The sequence below is a fragment of the Oncorhynchus mykiss genome, chromosome 20 (genome assembly GCF_013265735.2).
Source record: "Oncorhynchus mykiss isolate Arlee chromosome 20, USDA_OmykA_1.1, whole genome shotgun sequence".
Classification (NCBI taxonomy): Eukaryota; Metazoa; Chordata; class Actinopteri; order Salmoniformes; family Salmonidae; genus Oncorhynchus; species Oncorhynchus mykiss.
In genome coordinates, this window is record NC_048584.1 from 13,186,454 (window position 1) to 13,212,969 (window position 26,516).

The 26,516-nt window shown below is 43.0% G+C and overlaps 2 protein-coding genes across 5 annotated transcripts in view; one reads left to right on the forward strand and one right to left on the reverse strand.

Annotated features, from left to right (window-relative positions):
• Positions 1-4,995: 4,995 nt before the first annotated feature.
• On the forward strand, positions 4,996-20,820 carry fra10ac1 (FRA10A associated CGG repeat 1). 2 transcript variants are annotated; one of them, XM_021575799.2, is made up of 14 exons: positions 4,996-5,135; positions 6,051-6,130; positions 6,239-6,331; positions 6,426-6,471; positions 6,675-6,751; positions 6,864-6,947; positions 7,027-7,111; positions 8,112-8,157; positions 16,494-16,607; positions 16,872-16,914; positions 17,057-17,184; positions 19,168-19,218; positions 19,765-19,852; positions 19,960-20,820. In XM_021575799.2, exons 1-14 carry the CDS (start codon positions 5,106-5,108, stop codon positions 20,000-20,002), a joined length of 1,008 nt encoding a protein of 335 aa, XP_021431474.2. In that variant the 5' UTR covers positions 4,996-5,105; the 3' UTR covers positions 20,003-20,820. The 2 variants fall into 2 exon arrangements, with proteins under 2 accessions (XP_021431474.2, XP_021431475.2); XM_021575800.2 differs by having other exon boundaries at positions 19,768-19,852.
• A 493-nt stretch (positions 20,821-21,313) lies between these two features.
• The window catches only part of pde6c (phosphodiesterase 6C, cGMP-specific, cone, alpha prime), a 44,813-nt gene continuing 39,610 nt past the window's right edge, over positions 21,314-26,516 (reverse strand). For 2 of the 3 annotated variants that reach the window (XM_021575798.2, XM_021575796.2), the window contains exon 22: positions 21,314-23,188. In XM_021575798.2, coding sequence (XP_021431473.1) covers positions 23,139-23,188 — 50 coding nt within the window. In that variant the 3' untranslated portion in view covers positions 21,314-23,138. The remainder of the gene's footprint in view (positions 23,189-26,516) is intronic. The other variant, XM_021575797.2, reaches the window with a different exon arrangement.

Sequence of the window (26,516 nt, forward strand, 5' to 3'; positions counted from 1 at the left end):
AGTGGTTCTGCAGGTGGTGACCACAGATCACTTCTCAGTTCCTATGCTTCCTGGCTGATGTTTTGGTCACTTTTGAATGCTGGCGGTGCTTTCACTCTAGTGGTAGCATGAGACGGAGTCTACAACCCACACAAGTGGCTCAGGTAGTGCAGCTCATCCAGGATGGCACATCAATGCGAGCTGTGGCAAGAAGGTTTGCTGTGTCTGTCAGCGTAGTGTCCAGAGCATGGAGGCGCTACCAGGAGACAGGCCAGCACATCAGGAGACGTGGAGGAGGCCGTAGGAGGGCAACAACCCAGCAGCAGGACCGCTACCTCCGCCTTTGTGCAAAGAGGAGCAGGAGGAGCACTGCCAGAGCCCTGCAAAATGACCTCCAGCAGGCCACAAATGTGCATGTGTCTGCTCAAACGATCAGAAACAGACTCCATGAGGGTGGTATGAGGGCCCGACGTCCACAGGTGGGGGTTGTGCTTACAGCCCAACACCATGCAGGATGTTTGACATTTGCCAGAGAACACCAAGATTGGCAAATTCGCCACTGGCGCCCTGTGCTCTTCACAGATGAACGCAGGTTCACACTGAGCACATGTGACAGACGTTACAGAGTCTGGAGACGCCGTGGAGAACGTTCTGCTGCCTGCAGCATCCTCCAGCATGACCGGTTTGGCGGTGGGTCAGTCATGGTGTGGGGTGGCATTTCTTTGGGGGGCCGCACAGCCCTCCATGTGCTCACCAAGGGTAGCCTGACTGCCATTAGGTACAGAGATGAGATCCTCAGACCCCTTGAGAGACCATATGCTGGTGCGGTTGGCCCTGGGTTCCTCCTGCAAGACAATGCTAGACCTCATGTGGCTGGAGTGTGTCAGCAGTTCCTGCAAGAGGAAGGCATTGATGCTATGGACTGGCCCGCCCGTTCCCCAGACCTGAATCCAATTGAGCACATCTGGGACATCATGTCTCGCTCCATCCACCAACGCCACGTTGCACCACAGACTGTCCAGGAGTTGAAGGATGCTTTAGTCCAGGTCTGGGAGGAGATCCCTCAGGAGACCATCCGCCACCTCATCAGGAGCATGCCCAGGCGTTGTAGGGAGGTCATACAGGCACTTGGAGGCCACACACACTACTGAGCCTCATTTTGACTTGTTTTAAGGACATTACATCAAAGTTGGATCAGCTTGTAGTGTGGTTTTCCACTTTAATTTTGAGTGTGACTTCAAATCCAGACCTCTATGGGTTGATAAATTTGATTTCCATTGATAATTTTTCTGTGATTTTGTTGTCAGCACATTCAACTATGTAAAGAAAAAAGAGCTGCCAGTCTGCAAGGAGCTGCCAGTCTGCAAGGAGCTGCCAGTCTGCAAGGAGCTGCCAGTCTGCAAGGAGCTGCAAGTCTGCAAGGATCCGCCAGAGCTGCCAGTCTGCAAGGAGCCGCCAGAGCTGCCAGTCTGCAAGGAGCCGCCAGAGCTGCCAGTCTGCAAGGAGCCGCCAGATCCGCCAGTCAGCATGGAGCAGCCAGAGCCGCCAGTCAGCATGGAGCAGCCAGGGCCGCCAGTCAGCATGGAGCAGCCAGAGTCGCCAGTCAGCATGGAGCAGCCAGAGTCGCCAGTCAGCATGGAGCAGCCAGAGTCGCCAGTCAGCATGGAGCAGCCAGAGTCGCCAGTCAGCATGGAGCAGCCAGAGTCGCCAGTCAGTATGGAGCAGCCAGTCAGCATAGAGCAGCCAGAGCTGCCAGTCAGCATGGAGCAGCCAGAGCTGCCAGTCAGCATGGAGCAGCCAGAGCTGCCAGTCAGCCAGGATCTTCCAGATCCGCCAGTCAGCCAGGATCCGCCAGTCAGCCGGGATCTGCCAGAACTGCCAGTCAGCCAGGATCTGCCAGAACTGCCAGTCAGCCGGGATCTGCCAGAGCCAACTACCTGCCTGGGCTTCCTCTCAGTGCTGAGCTTCCCCTCAGTCCCGAGCTACCCCTCAGTCCCGAGCTACCCCTCAGTCCCGAGCTACCTCAGTCCCAAGCTGCCCCTCAGTCCAGTGGGGCCCTTGGTGAGGACTACTAGGCCAAGGTCGGCGGCGAGGGTCGCCTATCTAGGGCTGCTAAGGAGGTGGACTAAGACTATTATGGAGTGGGGTCCACGTCCAGCGCCAGAGCCACCACCGCGGACAGATGCCCACCCACACCCTCCCCTATAGGTTTAGGTTGTGCATCCAGAGTCTGCACCTTGGAGGGGGGGGGGGGGGTACTGTCACGTTCTAACCATCGTTCGTGTGTGTTTTCCTTGTTTTGGTGTTGGTCAGGACGTGAGCTGGGTGGGCATTCTATGTTGTGTGTCTGGTTTGTCTATTTCTATGTTTGGCCTGATATGGTTCTCAATCAGAGGCAGGTGTTAGTCATTGTCTCTGATTGGGAACCATATTTAGGTAGCCTGGGTTTCACTGTGTGTTTGTGGGTGATTGTTCCTGTCTCTGTGTTTGTTTGTGCACCAGTATAGGCTGTTAGGTTTTCTCGATACGTTTCTTGTTTTGTATTGATCGTGTGTCGTCTTTATTAAACATGAATCATCACAACGCTGCATTTTGGTCTGACTCTCTTTCACCGAAAGAAAACCGTTACAAAGACACAAGTAATTTTTCCAACAATTGTTTACAGACAGATTATTTCACTTATAATTCATTGTATTACAATTCCAATGGGTCAGAAGTTTACATACACTAAGTTGACTGTCTTTAAACAGCATGGAAAATTCCAGGAAATTATGTCATGTCTTTAGAAGCTTCTGATAGGCTCATTGACATAATTTGAGTCAATTGGAGGTGTACCTGTGGATGTATTTCCAGGCCTACCATCAAACTCCTCTGACTCTTTGCTTGACATTATGAGAAAATCAAAAGAAATCAGCCAAAAAAAAAAAGATATATATTGTAGACCTCCACAAGTCTGGTTCATCCTTGGGAGCAATTTCCAAACACCTGAAGGTACCACGTTCATCTGTACAAACAATAGTACGCAAGTATAAACACCATGGGATCACGCAGCCGTCATACCGCTCAGGAAGGAGATGCGTTCTGTCTCCTAGAGATGGTGTGAAAAGTGCAAATTGATCCCAGAACAACAGCAAAGGACCTTGTGAATATGCTGGAGGAAACAGGTACAAAAGTATTTATATCCACAGTAAAACGAGTCCTATATCGACATAACATGAAAGGCCGCTCAGCAAAGAAGAAGCCACTGCTCCAAAACCGCCATAAAAAAAGCCAGACTACGGTTTGCAACTGCACATGGGGACAAAGATTGTACTTTTTGGAGAAATGTACTCTGGTCTGATGAAACAAAAATAGAACTGTTTGGCCATAATGACCATCGTTATGTTTGGGGGAAAAAGGGGGAGGCTTGCAAGCCGAAGAACACCATCCCAACAATGAAGCACGGGGGTGGCAGGAATCATGTTGTGGTGGTGCTTTGCTGCAGGAGGGACTGGTGCACTTCACAAAGTAGATGGCATCATGAGGCTGGAAAATTATGTGGATATATGGAAACAACATCTCAAGACTTCAGTCAGGAAGTTAAAGCTTGGTCGCAAATGGGTCTTCCAAATGGACAATCACCCCAAGCATACTTCCAAAGTTGTGGCAAAATGGCTTAAGGACAACAAAGTCAAGGTATTGGAGTGGCTATCACAAAGCCCTGACCTCAATCACAAAGAAAATGTGTGAACGTTCTCTTATACGTAATCAATACGCGACTTTGCCAATACGACACCTGTTGAGGCATTGCTGCTGGATAGTGGGGAACTGCCACTGAGGATAAGGCCGGGACAAACTTGCATTAGCGTACTGGGCGAGGTTGAAAGAGTTCAAAAGGACATCCTGCAGTCACGGAAACTGGGGACTGCTGGGAGTGAGGAGTGGGTAAGCAGAGCGTGTACTGGTGGACAATTGGGCAGAAAGTGGTAGAATATGGACTGGGGGAGAGAGAGATAGGGCCGGCAATTGCAGTGGGGAATGTTCCTCTGTGGCTTTTTACGAAACCAAGTGTAGATGTGGATAGGATTGAGGGTAGCAGAGAATGGGATGAGGACGTGAGAAGGTGTGTGGAGAGATATATATACTGTAGATAATCGTTTTTATTCGTTTTTAAGGATATATACAGATGATTCAAAGGATCCAGTTAGTGGTAGGGTACGGGGCAGGGGTGTATATCCCAGATTTCAACGTTAGAGTATGTAAGCGGTTAACTGATTATGTGTCGGTGTATGCGGCCGAGTTGATGGACATGATTATAGGTCTGAGATGGGTGGAGAAGGTGAAACCACTGAGTGGTGATTTGCTCTGATTCGGCTGCAGTGTTGAGTAGTGTGAAGGCGGGCAGGTCGGATAGGGGAGACTTGTTTGTGGAGATGATAGTGCTGTTAATGGGATTGGAGAGGATGGGAGTGGTGGTAAGCTTTTGCTGGGTTCCCGCCCATTTGGTTGTGGAGGGTAATGAGAAGGCTTGATGTTGTGGCTAAGAGTGTGGTGAGGAGAGAGGGGGTAGATATTCAGGTCCCGCTGGGCCGCAGGGAAGTCAAGTCCTTGGTCGGGGCAAAGGGGCTTGATCTTTGGCAAAGGGAGTGGGATGCTAATAGTAAGGGGAGGCAATTTTATTGCGTGCACTGGTCAGTAAAGGAAGAGGTGGGGAGCATGGGATGTAGAAGAGAGGAAGTTGTGTGGAGTAGACTACGGTTTGGGCACACAGGTTTGAATGCCACGTTGTGGATGATAGGGAGACATGAAACCGGGCTGTGTGATGAGTGTTTAGTGGAGGATACGGTGAGCATATTTTGTGAACTGTATGACATAGAGAGGGAGATATTGTGTAAAAAAGTTAGAGGTTGGACAGGGTTGGAGTTTGGGTGGTGTAGTGGGGGGAGGAAAGTGGTGTCTAGGGCTCTATTTAACTTTCTAAGAGGAACAGGACTAATGAAGATAATTTAATGTAGGTAGGCTGTGACTGGCCTCCCACTCCAGTACAGTAGGTGGCGTTGTATGCACCTTAAACGTCGAATGCAATCTGTCAACCCAAAGAAGAAGAAGACTTTCCAATGTAAACAAACCGTAGGCTAATCGTGAGCATGGCGAGAAATATGGACAGTCTCGTAAAGGTAGTTGTATCTCGACTTTATCTTAGGTCAGACAAAATGGACTACTTTATAGTGTATTTATACTTTATCCATTTGTTTCATCCATGTCACATATCTAGCTGTATCTGGACCTAGTCAACACGCTAGCTTCAATGCTTTATGGCTAGCTGCACATGTTACACATTGTGTGCAACTTAGGATACAACGCTAGCTACTTATATAAGGTACCTTGCCCTAAAAAAATGCATATTGTCGACAGCAATGGCCATGGTCAACAGCAGCAAGTAGCTAAAGCTAGCAAGCAAGTTCCCTGGCTATTACATTTGGGCGAACGTTAACTAGCCAGAGTCAAAGTAAAGTGAGTGCCAATTTCTCTCCAATTTCTCAATTTCTTGCTATATGTCAAATGTAGTTACCTAACCAATTCAGCCCCACATCCTGACCTTCACGTTGCAGATGTTGACAAAACAGCATCCTAACCAAGTCAGCCCTTCACGTTGTATATCACTGCAATGCAGCCCTGGTGTGATTTTTCAACCAGTCTGCTGAGATGGCCATTTGATAAAGCTGACCTTGTAATTTTTTATCTTTATCTAACTAGGCAAGTCAATGAAGAAGGATTTCTTATTTTCAATGATGACATGGGAACAGTCGTTTAACTGCCTTGTTCAGAACAACATATTTTTACCTTGTCAGCTCGGAGATTCGATCCTGCAACCTTTCGGTTACTAGTCCAATGCTCTAACCACTAGGCTACCTGCCGCCCACATTGAGTGTTTTGCTTCCAAAACAACGAATATTTCATAAGCTACCTTTCCTATTTCTGTAGATTTAGCCTAACTGTGCTTGATGGCTAAACAATAGATTATAGGCCTACTATCGTGAGGGTCTAACAAGCTATATGGCATGATGACAGAAAGGTTACTTTTCTTGCAGGTCCATGGAGGCGGAGGGTATGACTCTGACTTCAGTGATGACGAGGGCCAGGGGGAGACGTCTCAACGTGGAGTGAAAAGGTAAGGGCCAGATGACCATATAGCAAACTCAAATCCAAACAATTAGCCTACTTCAAGATACTACATACCATTTTTTTTTGTTTTTTTCTCATTAATGTTGACTTGCAGGAAACGTGAGGATGATCTTCTGCGGAAGCCCTTTCAGAAAGGAAGACACACAAAGGTGGCACATAGGGATGTTGCCACTCATGAATATGACAGGTGCAGTATCGGTCTCTTTCATAATGAAGCATCGTTGCCTGACGTCAATTATGTTTTCTGTTAGTGACTGCAAGGGTTTTGTGTTCCCACACAGGGAGGAAGCCAGAAACCGACGTCATCACCTGATATCAATGAATGCTGTATCCTTCTAAAATTGACTTGATGATTCATGTTTGGGAGTGTGTACCTGCCAGAATAGCAGCAAAGTTCCCCCTGAATGTGCTTCACCCAGCAACAATGTTCAATATCTGTTATTTTTTTTCCCCAGGATGCAATATTAATTCAGTTCCTTATTTTTCTACATGATTTTATTATCATTGATTCCCTAACCATTTACCTTCAGTTTGAGAGACATAAAAAGTTTGTCAGTGACTACATATTGTATTATGGTGGGAAAGTGGAGGATCTCAGACGCTCCACGTAAGTTTTGCTATGTTTTTAATGTTGCCTAATATGTGGAGTAGAGATCTTCCTAATGATACATTTCTGTGTGATATGAAAAAATGCTGACACGTGTCATTGTAAACCTAAGGGCCAATGATAAATCGGACCTGGATGTGGTGCGTGAAAACCATCGCTTCCTGTGGCGGGATGAGGATGAAGAAGAAATGACATGGTAAGTACTGTGAAACAAAATACTTTTATTTGCCACTGTTGGAAATATTGGTCACCAATAGCTGCTCTTTTATTATCAGGGAGAAAGAACTAGCAAAGAAGTACTATGACAAGCTCTTCAAAGAGTACTGTATCGCTGACCTAAGCAGATATAAAGAAAACAAGGTATGTGGTATATTTTTATATATATACAGTACCGTTCAAATGTTTGACTTAGAAATGTCCTTGTTTTTGAAAGAAAAGCACTTTTTTTTTGTCCGTTAATATAACATCAAATGGATCAGAAATACAGTGTTAACTTTGTAAATTACTATTGTAGCTGGAAATGGCTGATTTTAAATGGAATATCTACATAGTCGTACAGAGGCCCATTATCAGCAACCATCACTCCTGTGTTCCAATGGCACGTTGTGTCAGCTAATCCAAGTTTATCCTTTTAAAAGGCTAATTGATCGTTAGAAAACCCTTTTTCAATTATGTTAGCACAGCTGAAAACTGTTGTCCTGATTAAAGAAGCAGTAAACCTGGCCTTCTTTAGACTTGTTGAGTATCTGGAGCATCAGCAAATGTGGGTTTGATTACAGGCTCAAAATGGCCAGAAACAAATAACTTTCTTCTGGAACTCGTCAGTCTATTCTTGTTCTGAGAAATGAAGGCTATTCCATGTGAGAAATTGCCAAGAAACTGAAGATCTCGTACAACGCTGTGTACTACTCCCTTCACAGAACAGGGCAAACTGTCTCTAACCAGAATAGAAAGAAGAGTGGGAGGCCCCGGTGCACAACTGAGCAAGAGGACATTAGTACCTTAGTGTCTAGTTTGAGAAACAAACACCTCACAAGTCCTCAACTGGCAGCTTCATAAAATAGTACCCGCAAAACATCAGTCTCAACGTCAACAGTGAAGAGGAGACTCCGGGATGCTGGCCATTAAAAATCAGCGGTTTCCAGCTACAATAGTCATTTACAACATTAACAATGTCTACACTGTATTTCTGGTCAATTTGATGTTATTTGAATGGACAGTTTTTTAAAAATGTTCTTTCAAAACAAGGACATTTCTAAGTGACACCAAACTTTTGAACGGTAGTGTTTATGTAAGTGTGCATACATAGTGTTCTATTGGTATTATGTGATTAATGAGGATGACTGCACTTTTCCTCCAGTTTGGGTTCCGATGGCGCGTAGAAAAGGAAGTCGTCTCTGGCAAAGGTAGTCTTTATTACATTTTAAATTCAGAGACATTTATACATTATAAATGTATACATTGTTGAAAGTTCTGTTTATTCGTTTGTTGTTTATTCAGTTAATGGCTTATACAGTTCACCATTAAAATGCCAATACCTGGAGTCGGGGACATACGTTTGTACCTATCAACCAACAGCTCTAGTCAGAAGTATTTCGGCACTCTACCACTAGATGGCGATAAAGGTCAAGGCGTGCATACTTTTGACTCAGCTTTAAGGGGTTGACAACCCTGTTCTTGTAATACCACATGGCAGGCACGTAAGGTTTTTAGTTTACCTCTTTGGATTTCGACTGGGGAGAGGAGGGTGAAATGTATCCAACCACTAAGAATAGTCGGTAAGCTTAGTTGGTGAGCTGATTTCTAGAAGTAGGTGTGGTATCTGGTTGGAACAAAACTCGATGGTGCCTGCGGCGCTCCAGGATCAGAGTTAACCACTTTTGGTTAACATTAATCTCGGAAACCCAGAAATAAAATCTACTGTAATTGTGTCAGACGCTCGATTAGGTTCTGGGGGAGATGTATGAGAAAAGATACTAGATGCTAACTGAACTAGCAAAGTGTCCACTCCCCTAAATGGAAACTCTCAGCCAGAGCATGGATTGGTCATTGCATCCCATTATGTGGAAAATAATCACCAGATAAATGTATTTCCCCAAAACAAATAGATGTGTGATGTCTGCCATTGATGCTTCCAAATAAATCTCCTCCTTCACTTGGTACTCAGGAAGTAACTACACAAATAGAGTAGCCATTCAATTATCCACTTGTAAATGATTTTAAAAAGCTTTGTGGATGATGGCTTTGTGGATGATAGAAAGTATAAATAGATTAGGTTATTGGGAAATGCTACAAGGTGAGTGCACTGAGACACTTTAAGTAATGCATTGAACAGATCTATTCTTGCCACTCCGAGAAAGCTGAATAAGCCAATATGCTGTACCAGATTAAGTCACTCTAGCTAATCCCGCCCTTGTATTTTCGTTTACTGCTATTCTGTAGGCAGTGCCACGGGATTAACAGGCTGACTCAGAACATCAAAGTTCACAACCCGATGCTCTGTTCTATCATTCCCTCTTCAATGGGATGCAATGACCAATCCATGACCTCGAATCCGATCGTCTACATGTGTAAGAGGCCAGTCATGTTCTCTCTCTGGCCAATGCTAGTCATACTTTAGTGTCATGCTATCTCTGTGTCACAGGTCATGTTGCTTTGGTTTAGGTCAAGTATTGATCTAATCATGTGTAATGAACGTTAGTTACCCGTTTTGGCCACACCAGGAAAGATTCAGCAACAGCACTTCTTTCTTATTATTATACACAAGGTTTTGTAGCAAGCCTTTTACAGCTGTTGTTTTGCCCAAGGGGACATACATCTTTTTTCACCCTCTATACAGCACGTCATTCATTTGATAAGAAAAGGACCCGATGCTTTTGTTAAAAGGACCGTCTTTCCAAAGCCTTATGTTTCTGTCTTCTCCTCACTGGTGGCGGTGTCAGAGGAAGGCCCAAAACAATTGTCAAAGACTCCAGTCACCCAAGACCTAGACTGTTCTCTCTGCTACTGCACGACAAGCGGTGCCGGAGCACCAAGTCTAGGTCCAAAAGGCTCCTTAACAGCTTCTACCTCCAAGCTATAAGACCGTTGAACAATTAATCAAATGGCCACCCGGATTATTTACATTATTTACCCCCACTTTGTTTTTACACTGCTGCTACTCGCTGTTTATTATCTATGCATAGTCACTATACCCGTACCTACATGTACAAATTACTCCGACTAACCTTTACCCCCGCACATTGATTCGGTACTGGTACCCCATGTATACCCCATCGTTATTGTTATTTTACTCTTTTTGTACTTTTTAAATGATTTCTTAACTCTATTTCTTGAACTGCATTGTTGGTTAAGAGCTTGTAAGTAAGCATTTCACAGTAAGGTCTACATCTGTTGTATTGGGCGCATGTAACATAACATTTGATTTGTTCTCGTGTCTGCCGCTGGAGCGCTAGGGCCCCTAAACCCTCTTACCGTCTGAGCCTTAGCATACTGTTTACATGCCATCTGTCTTAGCTAAGACCATGTCTGTCCATCCCCATATGGCAATGGTGTGTCCGCCTACTTTAGCATGTGACAATGTGTGCTCCTTGAAACCAAGTTGACACGATTCAACAAAGTGTGTCCTAAATCAACACTTTGCCAAACAAGCTGGTGTTTGGAGAATCCCCCAGTCTGAAGTACGTAGGGCCTACGTCATGATGAGACTGGAGTGTAAACCGTAGAATCTGTTGAGACTGAATGGGATGCGTGGGATAACGAGTAGTTCCGGTGTTTGGGTTTTGGTCACTGGTTATTTGAATGTGTCAGGTTTGGGTTTGGCTCAGAGCTTCCTTTTTGCAAGGGCGGAGACTTCGCTAACCAGAATTCTCCATTTGTAACATGTATAGACCCAATTCCGCAAGATTTTAGTTCTGGGTTAACCGAGGTTAGTACACATGTGAAGATGCATTGATCAAGCAAGGTCAGTAGTTCATCTTTCGACATGTCTGTCTGCAATCACTTTGTAATTCCTTGAGTTGGATACTTTCTGTTCAAAGGTCCCAGACATAAAAACATGTTCGCTTATATAATATTCTAATTGGTTTATTTTGCTCACTTTGAAACAGCAGATATCTTTCAATATTTTAACGTAGACGCAGGGAGTCAGGAAACCGGTGCAAATGGCGAGTTTAATAATAGCGAACATGGAGAGTACAAAACAAGAGAAGCATCCGGACATAAAAACTGAACCAATACTGCCTGAAGAGAGATGCTAGGGTGTGCTAGAATAAGGGGAAGTAATCAGGGTAGTGATGAAGTCCAGGTGTGCATCGTGATGGGTTGCCAGGACCGGTGGTTAGTAAACTGGCGACGGCGAGTGGGGGAGCAGGAGTAGACATGACAAATATGCTTTAAAAAATATATATATATCGGGCAGACCCCCAATTCTGAGTGTTGGGCCACTTAACCATTGTTGACTCAAGCAGCATAAGCATTTGTTTTTATAAACAATATTTGTGAATTATTGATGACATAATCATCATTTATCTCTCTTATGTCGAGAATGTTTAGACCACTGCGCTACTCGGGAGGCTGTAACCATCCACATCTGATGCTGTGAGTGCACGCCGCTGGTCAAAGGCGAGCGATGAACTCTTTATGTTAATCGCTCATGTGAACCACAATCCAGAAGCTGTGTTTGAGCATTTAGAAACGTCAATAATCATTGCTTGCGATGCAGCTTTCAAAACATATGGCCCATGTCTTTTGTCTGCGAGATAGAATCCTTAAAAAAAAAGAAAAGCTACACTGTAGCAGTGTTGCACAGATCCATACAGCTGTGAGTGCCTCCATCCGATGACTCTACCTCTACACAGAGTTACGCTTATACACAGTTGTTTGGCACATGCTAGATGGCTAATTAGCACAGGTGGTCAACCTCGGTCTTCTGTCTGTCCTCCGTAAACAAGCGCTGTAACATAGAGATGTCGTGTGGCAGCCCTAACTCTGTAAAGGTGTGTTTCAATTGAACCTTTTTTTGTTGTTTTTTTTGTAAATTATCTCTTGCTAAGGCCTCCCGGGTGGCGCAGTGGTTAAGGGCGCTGTACTGCAGCGCCTGCTGTACCACCAGAGACTCTGGGTGCGCGCCCAGGCTCTGTCGTAACCGGCCGCAACCGGGAGGTCCGTGGGGCAACGCACAATTGGCCTAGCGTCGTCCGGGTTAGGGAGGGGTTGGCCGGTAGGGATATCCTTGTCTCATCGCGCACCAGCGACTCCTGTGGCGGGCCGGGCGCAGTGCACGCTAACCAAGGTTGCCAGGTGCACAGTGTTTCCTCCGACACATTGGTGCGGCTGGCTTCCGGGTTGGATGCGCGCTGTGTTAAGAAGCAGTGCGGCTTGGTTGGGTTGTGTATCGGAGGACGCATGACTTTCAACCTTTGTCTCTCCCGAGCCCGTACGGGAGTTGTAGCGACGAGACAAGATAGTAGCTACTAAACAATTGGATACCACGAAATTGGGGTGAAAACGGGGTAAATAAAAAAAATATATATATTTTTTTATCTCTTGCTGATATGAAAGAGAAGGTCCTTATGCTTCCAAAACCGTACCGCAAGTGATGCAGCGTGTTAATGTTCAGACCAAGCATTAACAAAACTCCCCCGTACAGAAGACGCCTTCGTCCAATGATTCTTAGGGGTAAATGTAATGGAACGGAGAGACGTGATCAGGGGCTAGTTTTGGGAACAGTTGTTGGTGGAACTTTTACAGCATGTTTTTGGAAAGTCAAACGGCATAGAAGTGTGTCCAAACTAAAAGGACACTAGAGATCCATTCCAGTGAGGTCATACGCTGTATCTCTAAGACGGGGCGGGGCCTCTCCCTAGAGAGTTACTCCCTTTTCATTGCTTAACATGCTTTATAATCACAGCTACCAGAGTCATTCCATGGAAAAGAGTGCCTTTTGGGTAGTGTAATTCTTAAAAATAAAAATAAATTAAAAAAACTTTATTTCACCTAATTATAATATTCTGACATAAAGAGCACATGTTCCACTTTATAAAAGAAACATGTTTTCCTATCTCAAAAGGTCAAAATAAGCCAAATTACAATTAAAGTAACAGGAAAAGGGCCAATTAAAGATTCAGTCGACCTTACAGGGTTGATGATTTTATCTTAAATCAGACATAACTCCCCTTGACGGGGAATGGAAGCATGTTGTGTACAACAGGGAGGGGCAATTGAAAGCAAGCGTAACAAAAATGTACTTGTTAAAAAAAATGTTTCTTGCCCATCTATTTATGAAAGCAGGGTTGATGTGTTATGCTCGACTCTCAGTTTTCTACCACAAAACAACAAGAAAATTACAAAAAAAAATTGGAATCAGCTCACCTCCTTTTACACTATGATTTGACTATTAGATGTTCAATGTTTTTGCTATTAAAACGAGAGTTCAGTTTACGTGACAGGGTTGACCTTAAAATGAAGGACAAATGTAAATGAATCCCTTATCGTATGAAATAAACATTCATCTTCACAAATTACTTATGTAAATCAACAACATAGGGCAAAACTAGGGTTTTACAATGATGGTGACAGCTTGGAGAAATGTTGGGGTTAAGTGGGTTAAAATCTTCCACGAAGTCAGAAAAAACATGAGGTGAAACATGCCAGGAAGGAGAGTTTTTGCATATTTTTTTTTTTTTTCATATAAAAAATGTGTTGTATTAAATGTTCCATGTGGTTTATATTAAAGGTCACTTCATTTAATATAACAGGCTTTTAAAAGTCAATATTAGTGCACAATTTCAATTTCTACTATTGCCAACATCCGGGAGAATGGAGCCTTATCTGGCAGATAAGGTGTTAATTAGCCTGCACGTGCAGCTCATGGCATGTAGCCATCTCCAGCGGCCTAAAGTCATGTTGACACGGTCTCTCTAGAAGTCACTGCTAACTCTTGTTGCTTATGCTTTTCCATTGGTAAGTATAAATCACAGCTGTCAGCATCGGAGAGAATGGTCTTTATTCTGGCAGATAAGGCCTTCATGTGAAGAAGGCAGCTCATGGCATGTTGCCAGCTCCAGCAGCCTGGGGTCAGGTGAGGTCTAAGGACTCCTAAACAGCAGGATGACAAGAAAGAAGGGGGGAACAGTCCCGACCGCTCATGACACTTTTCCTCCTGGGCAATCTAGAGGATCCATCATTAAGCCTGCTAAAGATAAACCTAGGCTGTTGATGGTCAATCAGGGTTAAGGCATGGCCACTGGCCAGTTCCTGCTTCATGTCTCCTGCTGCAGGAGGAGAGGACTAAAAGGAGCCCTGGTGGTGCAAAATAAGATTAGACCGCAGCAGTAGGAACCTCGGCAGGTCAACCACAGCTCTTGACTGTTGATAGGAATGGAGGTGTCTTCTGACACATCCTATATACAGTGCCTTCAGAAGTAGTAAATACCCTTGACTTATTACACATTTTGTTGTGTTACAGCCTGAATTCAAAATTGATTAAACATATTTTTTCTCACCAATCTACACACACTACCCCATAATGACAAAGTGAAAACATGTTTTTACATTTTTTTAAAAATGGATTGAAAATGAAATACAGAAATATCTCATTTTCAGAAGTATTCACATCCCTGAGTCAATACTTTGTAGAAGCACCTTTGGCAGCGATTACAGCTTTGAGTCTTTCCACAACTGGATTGTACAATTATTATTTTAAAAATTCTTAAAGCTGTCAAGTTGGTGGTTGATCATTGCTATACAACCATTTTCAGGTCTTGCCATAGATTTTCAAGCTGTTTTAAGTCACAACTGTAACTAGGCCACTCAGGAACATTCACTGTCTTCATGGTAAGCAACTCCAGTGTATATTTGGCCTTGTGCTTTAGGTTATTGTCCTGCTGAAAGGTGAATTAATCTCCCAGTGTCTGATGAAAAGTAGACTGAACCAGGTTTTCCTCTAGAATTTTGCATGTGCTTAGCTCCGTTTTATTTTTTTATCCTGAAAAACGTAACGATTAGAAGCATACCCATAACATGATGCAGCCACCACTATGCTTGAAAATATGGAGAGTGGTACTCAGTATGTGTTGTATTGGATTTTCCCCAAACAACACTTTTTATTCAGAACAAAAAAGTTAATTGCTTTGCCATATTTTTTGCAGTTTTATTTTAGTGGCTTGTAGCAAACAGGATACATGTTTTGGAATATTTTTATTCTGTACAGGCTTCCTTCTTTTCACTCTGTCAATTTATGTTAGTATTGTGGAGTAACTACAATGTCCTATCACAGCCATTAAACTCTAACTGTTTTAAAGTCACCATTGGCCTCAGGTGAAATCCCTGAGCAATTTCCTTCCTCTCCAGCAACTGAGTTAGGAAGGAAGCCTGTATCTTTGTAGTGAATGGGTGTATTAATAACTTCACCATGCTCAAAGAGATATTCAATGTCTGTTTTTTTTAAACTCATCGACCAATAGGTGCATTTCTTTGTGAGGCATTGGAAAACCGAGGAACTTTACAGATAATTGAATGCTGGGGTATAGAGATGAGGTAGTCATTCAAAAGTCATTTTAAACTCTATTATGGCACACAGTCCATGCAATTTATTATGTGACCTTGTTAAGCAAATTGTTACTCCTGAACTTATTTAGGCTTGCAATAACAAAGGGGTTGAATACTTACTGACTCAATATAGTTCAGCTTTTCACTTTTTAGAAATTTGTAAAAATGTCAACAAACAGAATTTGACTTTGCCTCTTAAGTGGCGCAGTGGTCTACGGCTCTGCATAGCAGTGCTAGCTGTGCCATTAGAGATTCTGGGTTCGAGTCCAGGCTCTGTTGCAGCCGGCTGTGACGGGTAGACCCATGGGGCGGCGCACAATTGGCCCAGCGTCGTCCGGGTTAGGGGAGGGTTTGGCCGGCAGGGATGTTCTTGTCCCATCGCGCACTAGTGACTCCTGTGGCGGGCCTGGCGCAGTGCACGCTGACATGGTCGCCAGGTGTTCCTCCGACACATTGGTGCGGCTGGCTTCCGGGTTAAGTGGGCATTGTGTCAAGAAGCAACGCGGCTTGGTTGGGTTGTGTTTTGGAGGACTCACAGCTCTCGACCTTCGCCTCTCCCGAGTCCATACGGGAGTTGCAGCGATGAGACAAGACTGTAACTACCAATTGGATACCACGAAATTGGGGAGAGAGGGGTAAAAAAAAAAAACATAATTCCACTTTGACATTATGGGGTGTTATGTGTAGGCCAGTGACAAAAAAAACTATATAATCCATTTAAAGTTCTGGCTGTAACACAACAAGGTGTGAACTAAAGATACAGCCATGTTTATGCACCTTTCCTCCAATTGAGAGCTAATTTGACTAGTAGTTGACTAATTGACTTGATTAGTAGTGACATATGTGATAATGAAGTGCACAGGGAAACACACCCTTGTTGAGCTTTACATTGGCATTTCTCGCACCGTATTCAGACTATCCTATGTGCCAAATCTGCCTTAAAATAGGTATAATACTGGGTGACTTCATATACTTGAAAATATTTCCCCTTCAGTCTGTTCTCTTTTAATGAAACCTGCCCAGATGTGGGTTTCCAAGGTTTTGCACAAAAAATAACTGCAAAATGCAGGTCGTCATGAGAGTACATTTGTTTTTACACGATACAGATTATTTCTCAATCACTCTCTATTGCTCTACTCTGTGTGGTATGGAAATGCAGTTGAATCCTGTTTCTGTTGTGTTGACACTCTAGGCCAGTTTCTGTGTGGGAACAAGCGCTGTGAGAAGGAGGATGGCCTGAAGAGCTGGGAGGTGAACTTTGCCTATGTGGAGCAGGGAGAGAAGAGAAACGCACTGGTCAAACTCCGTAAGAGCTCTGTTGTTTACTGGCTGTCTAAGCTAGGGCTGGGACTTTTAAATCCTCGCTCCAGTATCATGTCGAAGCGAATCGCATTCGTAAAGCCAAAAGAATAACTCCCTTCTCTCATTGTGATCCCTGAGGAAACTCTGACATGCAAAATCAACTTAGTTTACTTAAAAGCAAATGTAGCAGTCTGTCACAGTAATCATTTCCTAGGTCACATCCTCGATTCCAATTGTTTGCCATACTGACCGAGATGGTATTTTCTAGGACTCTGCCCCGAGTGCTCCTTCAAACTCAACTATCATCACAAGTAAGTTGAATCTCTAATTGTTCCTTGTCAGTTTATCATCGTCTATTGAACACGTGGGGTCTCTGGACCCTTTTTGTGCTGTCAAGATGTCACAGTTAATGTTTGACGATTGGCAAAATTGAAACAAGTGAATTTTTTTCAGGAGAAAGGAGGTGATCGCCAAGAGAAAAATACCAAAGTCGTCTGAGGAAAATGAAGTTGAGCCACAGTCAAAAAGATCCAAGAAAGGCTCCAAGAAACACAAAAACAAACATAAAAGGAAGCACAAAGGCAAGACTCCCCCGTTTCATATCTTTGTACAACCATGGTTATAGGTAAACAACAATAACAGGCCATGGTGATAACATTTAAAGTGCAGAAGGTGTTTGTACTAATGTCTTGATGGTGTAAATGTAATTAGGATTTGCCGACTCACAACCATGAACAACTTGCAGTGAGTATACCAAACATTAGGAACACCTTCCTAATATTGAGTTGCTACCCCCCTTTTGCCCTCAGAACAGCCTCAATTTGTCAGGGCATGGACTCCACAAAGTGTTGAAAGCATTCCACAGGAATGCTGGCCCATGTTTACTCCAATGCTTGCCACAGTTGTCAAGTTGTCTGGATTTCTTCTGGGTGATGGACTATTCTTGATACACATGGGAAACTGTTGAGCGTGAAAAACCCAGCAACGTTGCAGTTCTTGGCACAAACCGGTGTGCCTGGCACCTACTACCATAACCTGTTCAAAGACACAAATCTTTTGTCTTGCCCGTTCACCCTCAGAATGGCACTCATACACAATCCATGTCTGAATCTTCTCGAGGATTAAAAATCCTTCTTTAACCTGTCTCCTCCATTTCATCTACACTGATTTGAAGTGGATTTAGTCACATCAATATGGGATCATAGCTTTCACTGGATTCACCTGGTCAGTTTATGTCATGGAAAGAGCAGGTGTTATTGTTTTGTATACTCGGTTTTGTACACTCGGAGCTCCCGAGTGGCGCAGCGGTCTAAGGCACTGCATCTGTGCTAGAGGCGTCACTACAGACCCTGGTTCGATTCCAGGCTGTATCACAACCGGACGTGATTGGGAGTCCCATAGGCCGGCACACAGTTGGCCTAGCGTTGTCCGGGTTTGGACGGGTGTAGGCCGTCATTGTAAATAAGAATTTGCCTAGTTAAGTGAAGGTTCAAAATAAAAAATAGGCCTACTACAGTGTTGAGATATTAGGGCAATTCCATGTTAACAGTGACACTGAGACTCAGATTTTTCACTTTTAAAATGCGTGTCAAACAAAAACCAATGAAGTTAAACAAACCATTCAACTTTATGCACAAGGGCTTTTTAAAGATGTCCACTGAAAACTTTACAAAACACATTTACTAGAAGAATTGTGCCGATGCAGAAACAGAATGATGGTACAAACAGCACAAACCATCATTCTGTTACCAAACTTTTCATTTGCGCTGTTCTTAAAGTACATTTGTTTTTGTGAAGTTTTCTGTGGAAATTGTGAAAAGTAGTCCTCATACACAGAGTTGTACGGTTTGTTTAACTTTTCAATCATAGGTTTTTCATTTGACGTTTTAAAGTGAAACATCGGACTCTGTTACTCTTACTGTGGAATTGTCCATTACATAATAGCTGAGATATTACATAACAGCTGAGATATTACATAATAGCTGTGATATTACATAACAGCTGAGATATTACATAACAGCTGAGATATTACATAATAGCTGAGATATTACATAATAGCTGAGATATTACATAATAGCTGAGATATTACATAATAGCTGAGATATTACATAATAGCTGAGATATTACATAATAGCTGTGATATTACATAACAGCTGAGATATTACATAACAGCTGAGATATTACATAATAGCTGAGATATTACATAACAGCTGTGATATTACATAATAGCTGTGATATTACATAATAGCTGTGATATTACATAATAGCTGTGATATTACATAATAGCTGAGATATTACATAATAGCTGAGATATTACATAATAGCTGAGATATTACATAATAGCTGAGATATTACATAATAGCTGAGATATTACATAATAGCTGTGATATTACATAATAGCTGTGATATTACATAATAGCTGGCTGAACACTTTTTGCTTGTTAATGACCCTTCAACGGTCATGTTGCCTTTTTTTTGTTACTCAATGTCAACTGCGCATAGTTGGCTGTCCAAGTTAAACTGACTGATCCCTTCCTGTGTTCCCCTTCTCTCTCCCCTTGCAGACCACTCCTCGCCCAGTAACTCTGAGGATGACTCCCAAGAGTCAGACAAAGGTACCGTTCGTTCTCACTCTCCACCTCCCCTACCAAAGTCAAGCAGTTTATTATCTTACACCTTCAGAGCAAGCAGAATAGACTGGGCCTAGTGTCCACATTCATTACAGGTGCCTTTTAAAACATGTGTGCTAGCTTGGCCCTTAAGCCTCAGGGGAGTCTTCCCTGCAGCTCCGCAGAAAGTCCGACAACGGTCATGTTATTATTGTGGCTTCGATCCATTCACACTGTCAGCTGCACTTGAAGTATGGGCCTGCTTACCCTCGGTTGTCGGTTTAACATAAATAAAAGCAGTCGTTGCACACGAAGGCCAAACTCTAAAGCCAAGGTGCAGACCAAGGGCCATATACTCTTAAGTTTAAGTCGGGACTTGACTCTACAGACCCTCTTCAAACCTTAAGCGCTGTACCTATTTTTTCATGTGCTGCAGCAATCCCTCAGTTGAAGCTTGTTATACGTGTTTGTTTATGAAAGCATTATGATTGAATACATGAACATCTCTTGATGAATAACATCTTTCTGATTTGTATGGTCTCCGCCCTGTAGCAGAGGGAGAACACAGTGAGGAGCCAGATAGCCTGTCGGAGGCAGACCACTGGAAAGGCCCAGCCCCCACCATGGAGGAGAAGTCCAGGTGAGCTTAGCACTCTCACATTAGCTCACCTTTACAATGTCCTGTTAGGCCTTTGGCCACTAATACCAGCCATTTAAAGTGTGACGTGACTATTTTCTGTCTTCCAGGGAGGAGAAGTTTGACGAGTACTTTGAGGACATGTTTCTTTGACCACCCTGACCTTGGATTTCTGCCAGCAAGAGTCCAGACATTGATGTTATTGATTTGGTGTTAGAAGTTGTCCTCGTTGAATATTTGAGTTTATCTGAAGCTAAATAAAATCTTTTTTTTTTTTTTTTTTTTTTTTTTTTTACAACTGAAATAAAGACTACGATATGCATAGAGTGCCATGTAAAACCACGAAGAACTGCCAAGAAAGATCAATATCAGAAGAACTAGATGAAGCAAAAATTAAGCCAAGAAAGATCAATATCAGAAGAACTAGATGAAGCAAAATGAAGCAAAACATTCAACCATGGTAGTAGAGAGACCAAATAAAAGCCAATGCATTGTTAATGTTCTTCCTGTAGGGTTATAGTTGACCAATGTTCTGTCTATAGGGTTATAGATGTCCAAACCAATGTTCTGTCTATAGGGTTATAGATGTCCAAACCAATGTTCTGTCTATAGGGTTATAGATGTCCAAACCAATGTTCTGTCTATAGGGTTATAGATGTCCAAACCAATGTTCGATGCTGTAGCGCTACGATTTGGAAGCTGTGAATTATGCCTGAAGTGGCCCGTGTGCTCTTTTCGTCAGGAAGTTCAGATGCGTGTCCATTGCCCGGGGATTAGACACAATGGCTTTAATCTTCAGTAATTACTCTCTCTTCTTTCTAAAGGAGTCCACAGATAGTGAGTTAACCTGCATGAACGGTTATCATGCGTTAAAGAGGAAGTCGACCATAGTACACATTCTACTTTGATCGGTGTTTCTTTGTGCTAATAAATGTGCCCTATTTACCCAATTAAAGAGTTTGGATGTCATATTACAATACTGTAGGCATATGTTGTCACAGAAATATGATTGCATATGATTGAATAACCTTTTGCTCTGAATTGTCCTTGATTGAAAAGTGTACACTGTCTTACATATATATGTATACTTATATGTGTCATATAGTTAATGCAGTATACTGTTTTAAAAAAAGTGCTCTATAACGGCTGTATATGATGACACGGGATGATATTGATCAGGAAACACCTCATGCAGGCATCGCTCAAGGTGATTACTCAAAGTGCGTCAAAGTGCATTGGTCTCGACAGCAACGCAATTGGCTGATCTTCTTTTCCAAGGGCTAATCCAGCTTTATAGGGTAATCTCCATGCACGATACAGGAGTCATGAGGACTGTCTACCCCAAAGTGTTTCAAGTTAGTCCTGCGTCTACTGTATATCAATGTGCTATTCCATTTCAAGGGTAGTGGGTAAAATTGTTCAATTCAGTGGGCAAGTTTAAAGAATGTGACAAGAATCCCACAAGACTTTGATGAATGCCTTTATTTTGTTAACATGTTACATCTTATGACACGTACATACAGTAGAATTCGTTTCATCAGACATCAAATGTCAAATTCTAATCTCTCAATGATAACGCAATAGAATTAGTAGATATACATGTTGTGTCTTTTAAACGTACGCGCAGAATAGATTGCTTCTCATACTGTTCGCCTTATCCCATTGTGGAGCCCAAACCCAAGCAGCCTGCCCCGCCCAGCACCTATAGGAACAGAAATTCAGAGAATCCATTTAAGATGAAGAGTGGCTGTCAAAGCCACCCTCATTGGATTACTGCTCTTGATTGATTTTCCATTGATTTAGTGAGGGCACGTTGCATAAGCAAGGGAGTCAAACTTTGCCTGCCCTGTGTTTCCTGCTCAGGGCAACTCACGGATGTCTCCGCAGATGTCTTGGCCACCTGTTACAGTAGGTCAAAAGGAGATTGCTTGGCAGGATTTCTAAGGATGTTTTCTTTATGGAAATCCCGTTGCAATTCACTTTCTCATTGTTGCTTAAATTCATTTTACACCGGTCATCAAATAAGCCTCAAATGGTCAAACAAAGAGAAGAGGAACTTTGGTCTGACTGAGGCCACATTGCAGGCTTGTCCCCCATCAAACAAACATGGTGCCTTTCACACACAGTAGATACAAGACTTCGGTAGCCTGCTTTATCTACAGTAAGTAGGGTATTTAAAGTTTCAAGCTGTGCAGATCTCAAAAGCCGACTGACAAGTAAACTCAATCCCATCAAATCATCTTATGGTCAGGTACCTGGAGATATTTACAACGCTGATGGAGCCTTACCAAGGATTGCCTCCTAATAGCAAGCACAACAATTTGGGGGGGATTGTAGGTTTCATTTTCACATATTTTACATTTATGTGATGAACTACTTTTCTTTGGAGCATAAACATACATGATACAGTAGCATCATCTACATTTTTTTTAAAAGATGATTGAATTGCAATTTATGACACACCAATATATTATTGTCATATATATTACATTTTCAAGTTATTTGTAGGAAATTGAGTTTAAAATTGAACACAAAGTTTGCAATGGATACCTGATGCTCAAATGTGACTTCGAAACATATTAGTTCATACAATCTAAAGACTTAGGCTTTGAACTGACTCAGCTCCACTCGTAAAATACATGAAGTAGAAAATCTCTGACAATCAAAAAATATATACTTTTGCATATCAACATAAATGCAACCTCACAAGGCTCAGGAGTGTGAACACATTTTGAGCATTGCTATTATATTAGCCCTCGGGTAAAGTCAATTGTCATTTGCTAAAAACAAGTTTCAAGTTTGAGAAGTTTGAGTTTTTCCTGTTCTAATAAAACAGCTCAGTTATAAAAGTTTGTCCACTGAACCTGTCCCCCTAATATCTTTATGGATCATCAGAGTATGGATGCAAATGTACAGGGAGATATTTCCCAAAACAGAATACATGTCTAAATATTAAATACAGTATATGCCATTTGACAGATGTTAAGATGTAATGTTTGTTTCATTACTTGGATTATGTTAGTTGTCGATAAAGTCGTACCTATAGTTATCTGCGAAAGGTAAGCTCTACTTTAAGTGCGCTGTCAAGATATGGTAATGCATCAGCTGCGAGTACATCTGCAATGAGTGTGTCGATCCATCAGGATTGGCTTATCAAGTCCTGAGAATGAGGGGAAGTGATTAAGTCAGTCCACACAGGGACACATCTTCACACGGTCTCCCCACTGACTGCTTGCTGCGCCCAGGGATCCTCTGCCACACGGCCGGGACTGGGGCACAATCCAGGAGGTTAGGCGATGGTGCAGGTCTTGGACTTTCCAACCTCTGCTGCCTCCTCTACTGTTCAAACAGAAAGCAGGACAGCAAGGCAGCAAGCAGCAACAACATACACAACAATACAAATCAATTTTTTAGATTGATTTGTGTTCATAGCAAGACAGCAAGCAGCAAGATAAAGAGTAAGAAGGTGGTCTTAGTTTGTTGATAACTTAACTAAGGTAACTTCAGGGGCGGACTGGCCATCTGGCATTTTGGGCAAATGCCAGATGGGCCGGTCCGTTTTCAGCCCTGTCTGACATGTTTAGCCCAGGCCTGTCTAAAAAAATGGTCCGGTGGCCTGCTGTGCCACTGGTGGCTTGGCATCTGTGTGCATGGACAAGCTTTAGGCACTGTGTCTAAAAGAATGGTATGCTATTTACCGGTGTTGCTATTTCTTGGGAGATTGTACAATAGTGTTTCTTGCAGGGTTGGGTCCATTCTGCAAATAGCCCTTTAATTCTAATTCAATTGTTGAATTAGAATTGAATTCGAATTGGCCACAATAGAATATAATTTATATCAAAGTGGCAATCAGCACTTGAAACAATAGCAAAGCGTACACCCCACCCCTGTTATGGTAAAAAGCTGAGGGATGGGCCTGGAGAAATGTTACCACTCTGAAATTCATTAACAGAGCTATGGATGCAAGGACTGACCATCTATGATATCACAAATATACTTTTAACCATGTTTTGAGGCTATGCAGTGTTTGTTACATTTACTTTGTTTACAGACATTGGATTAAAGCAAGCTTATATTTTGGTTTCAGACAGTTGAACTAAGCTCATAAGGCATTTATAAGTTATATTCTTCAAGAATCAATGGGTATATATAATTAATTTATAAGTCCACAAATGGTTGTAGCAACTGCAAATTTAATTCAATAAATATGTTATGGTTAATGTCTTCTATACATCACTATATCACTTTATTAAGCACCCTTTGGGGGATTAAAAAAAAGTATGTGGACACCTGCTCTCCGAACATCTCATTCCAAAATCATGGTCATTAATATGGAGCTGGTTCCCCCGTTGCTGCTATAACAGCCTCCACTCTTCTGGGAAGGCTTTCCACTAGATGTTGGAACATTGCTGCTGAGACCTGCTTCTATTCAGCCACAAGAGCATTAGTGAGGTCGGCACTGATTTTGGGCGATTAGGCCTGGCTCGCAGTTGGCATACCAATTAATACCAAAATGTGTTTGATGGGGTTGAGGTCAGGGCTCTGTGCAGGCCAGTCAAGTTCTTCCACACCGAACTCGACAAACCGTTTCTGTATGGACTTTGCTTTGTGCACGGGGGCATTGTCATGCTGAAACAGGAAAGGGCCTTCCCCAAACTGTTGCCACAAAGTTGGAAACACAGAATCGTCTAGAATGTGATTGTATGCTGCCGCGTTAAGATTTCCCTTCACTGGAACTAAGGGGCCTAGCCCGAACCCTTAAAAACAGCCCCAGACCATTATTCCTCCTCCATCAAACTTTACAGTTGGCAGTATGCGTTTGGGCAGGTAGCATTCTCCTGGCATCCGCCAAAGCCAGATTCGTCTGTCGGACTGCCAGATGGTGAAGCTTGATTCATCACCCCAGAGACCGCGTTTCCACTGCTCCAGTCCAATGGCGGCGAGCTTTACACCACTCCAGCCGACAGCTTGGCATTGTGCATGGTGATCTTAGGCATGTGTGCGGCTGCTCGGCCATGGAAACGCATTTCATAAAGCTCCCGGCGAACAGTTCTTGTGCTGAAGTTGCTTCCAGAGGCCATTTGGAACTGAGGACAGATGCTTTTTACACGCTCCATGCTTCAGCACTCGGCAATCCAGTTCTGTGAGCTTGTGTGGCCTACCACTTTGCGCCTGAGCCATTGTTGCTTCTAGACGTTTCCACTTACAATAACAGCACTTACAGTTGACCTGGGTAGGAAATGTGGTATCCTATGATGGTGCCTCGTTGAAAGTCACTGAGCTATTCAGTAAGTACATTCTACTGCAAAAGTTTGTCTATGGAGATTGCATGGCTGTGTGCTAGATTTTTTTACACCTGTCAGCAACGGGTGTGGTTGAAATAGCCGAATCCACTAATTTGAAGGGGTGTCCACATACTTTTGTAGATATAGTGTACAGTGCCTTGCGAAAGTATTCGGCCCCCTTGAATTTTGCGACCTTTTGCCACATTTCAGGCTTCAAACATAAAGATATAAAACTGTATTTTTTGTGTGAAGAATCAACAACAAGTGGGACACAATCATGAAGTGGAACGACATTTATTGGATATTTCAAACTTTTTTAACAAATCAAAAACTGAAAAATTGGGCGTGCAAAATTATTCAGCCCCCTTAAGTTAATACTTTGTAGCGCCACCTTTTGCTGCGATTACAGCTGTAAGTCGCTTGGGGTATGTTTCTATCAGTTTTGCACATCGAGAGACTGACATTTTTTCCCATTCCTCCTTGCAAAACAGCTCGAGCTCAGTGAGGTTGGATGGAGAGCATTTGTGAACAGCAGTTTTCAGTTCTTTCCACAGATTCTCGATTGGATTCAGGTCTAGACTTTGACTTGGCCATTCTAACACCTGGATATGTTTATTTTTGAACCATTCCATTGTAGATTTTGCTTTATGTTTTGGATCATTGTCTTGTTGGAAGACAAATCTCCGTCCCAGTCTCAGGTCTTTTGCAGACTCCATCAGGTTTTCTTCCAGAATGGTCCTGTATTTGGCACCATCCATCTTCCCATCAATTTTAACCATCTTCCCTGTCCCTGCTGAAGAAAAGCAGGCCCAAACCATGATGCTGCCACCACCATGTTTGACAGTGGGGATGGTGTGTTCAGCTGTGTTGCTTTTACGCCAAACATAACGTTTTGCATTGTTGCCAAAAAGTTCAATTTTGGTTTCATCTGACCAGAGCACCTTCTTCCACATGTTTGGTGTGTCTCCCAGGTGGCTTGTGGCAAACTTTAAACGACACTTTTTATGGATATCTTTAAGAAATGGCTTTCTTCATCATGGGCCTCTTGGCTGCATCTCTGATCAGTCTTCTCCTTGTATGAGCTGAAAGTTTAGAGGGACGGCCAGGTCTTGGTAGATTTGCAGTGGTCTGATACTCCTTCCATTTCAATATTATCGCTTGCACAGTGCTCCTTGGGATGTTTAAAGCTTGGGAAATCTTTTTGTATCCAAATCCGGCTTTAAACTTCTTCACAACAGTATCTCGGACCTGCCTGGTGTGTTCCTTGTTCTTCATGATGCTCTCTGCGCTTTTAACGGACCTCTGAGACTATCACAGTGCAGGTGCATTTATACGGAGACTTGATTACACACAGGTGGATTGTATTTATCATCATTAGTCAT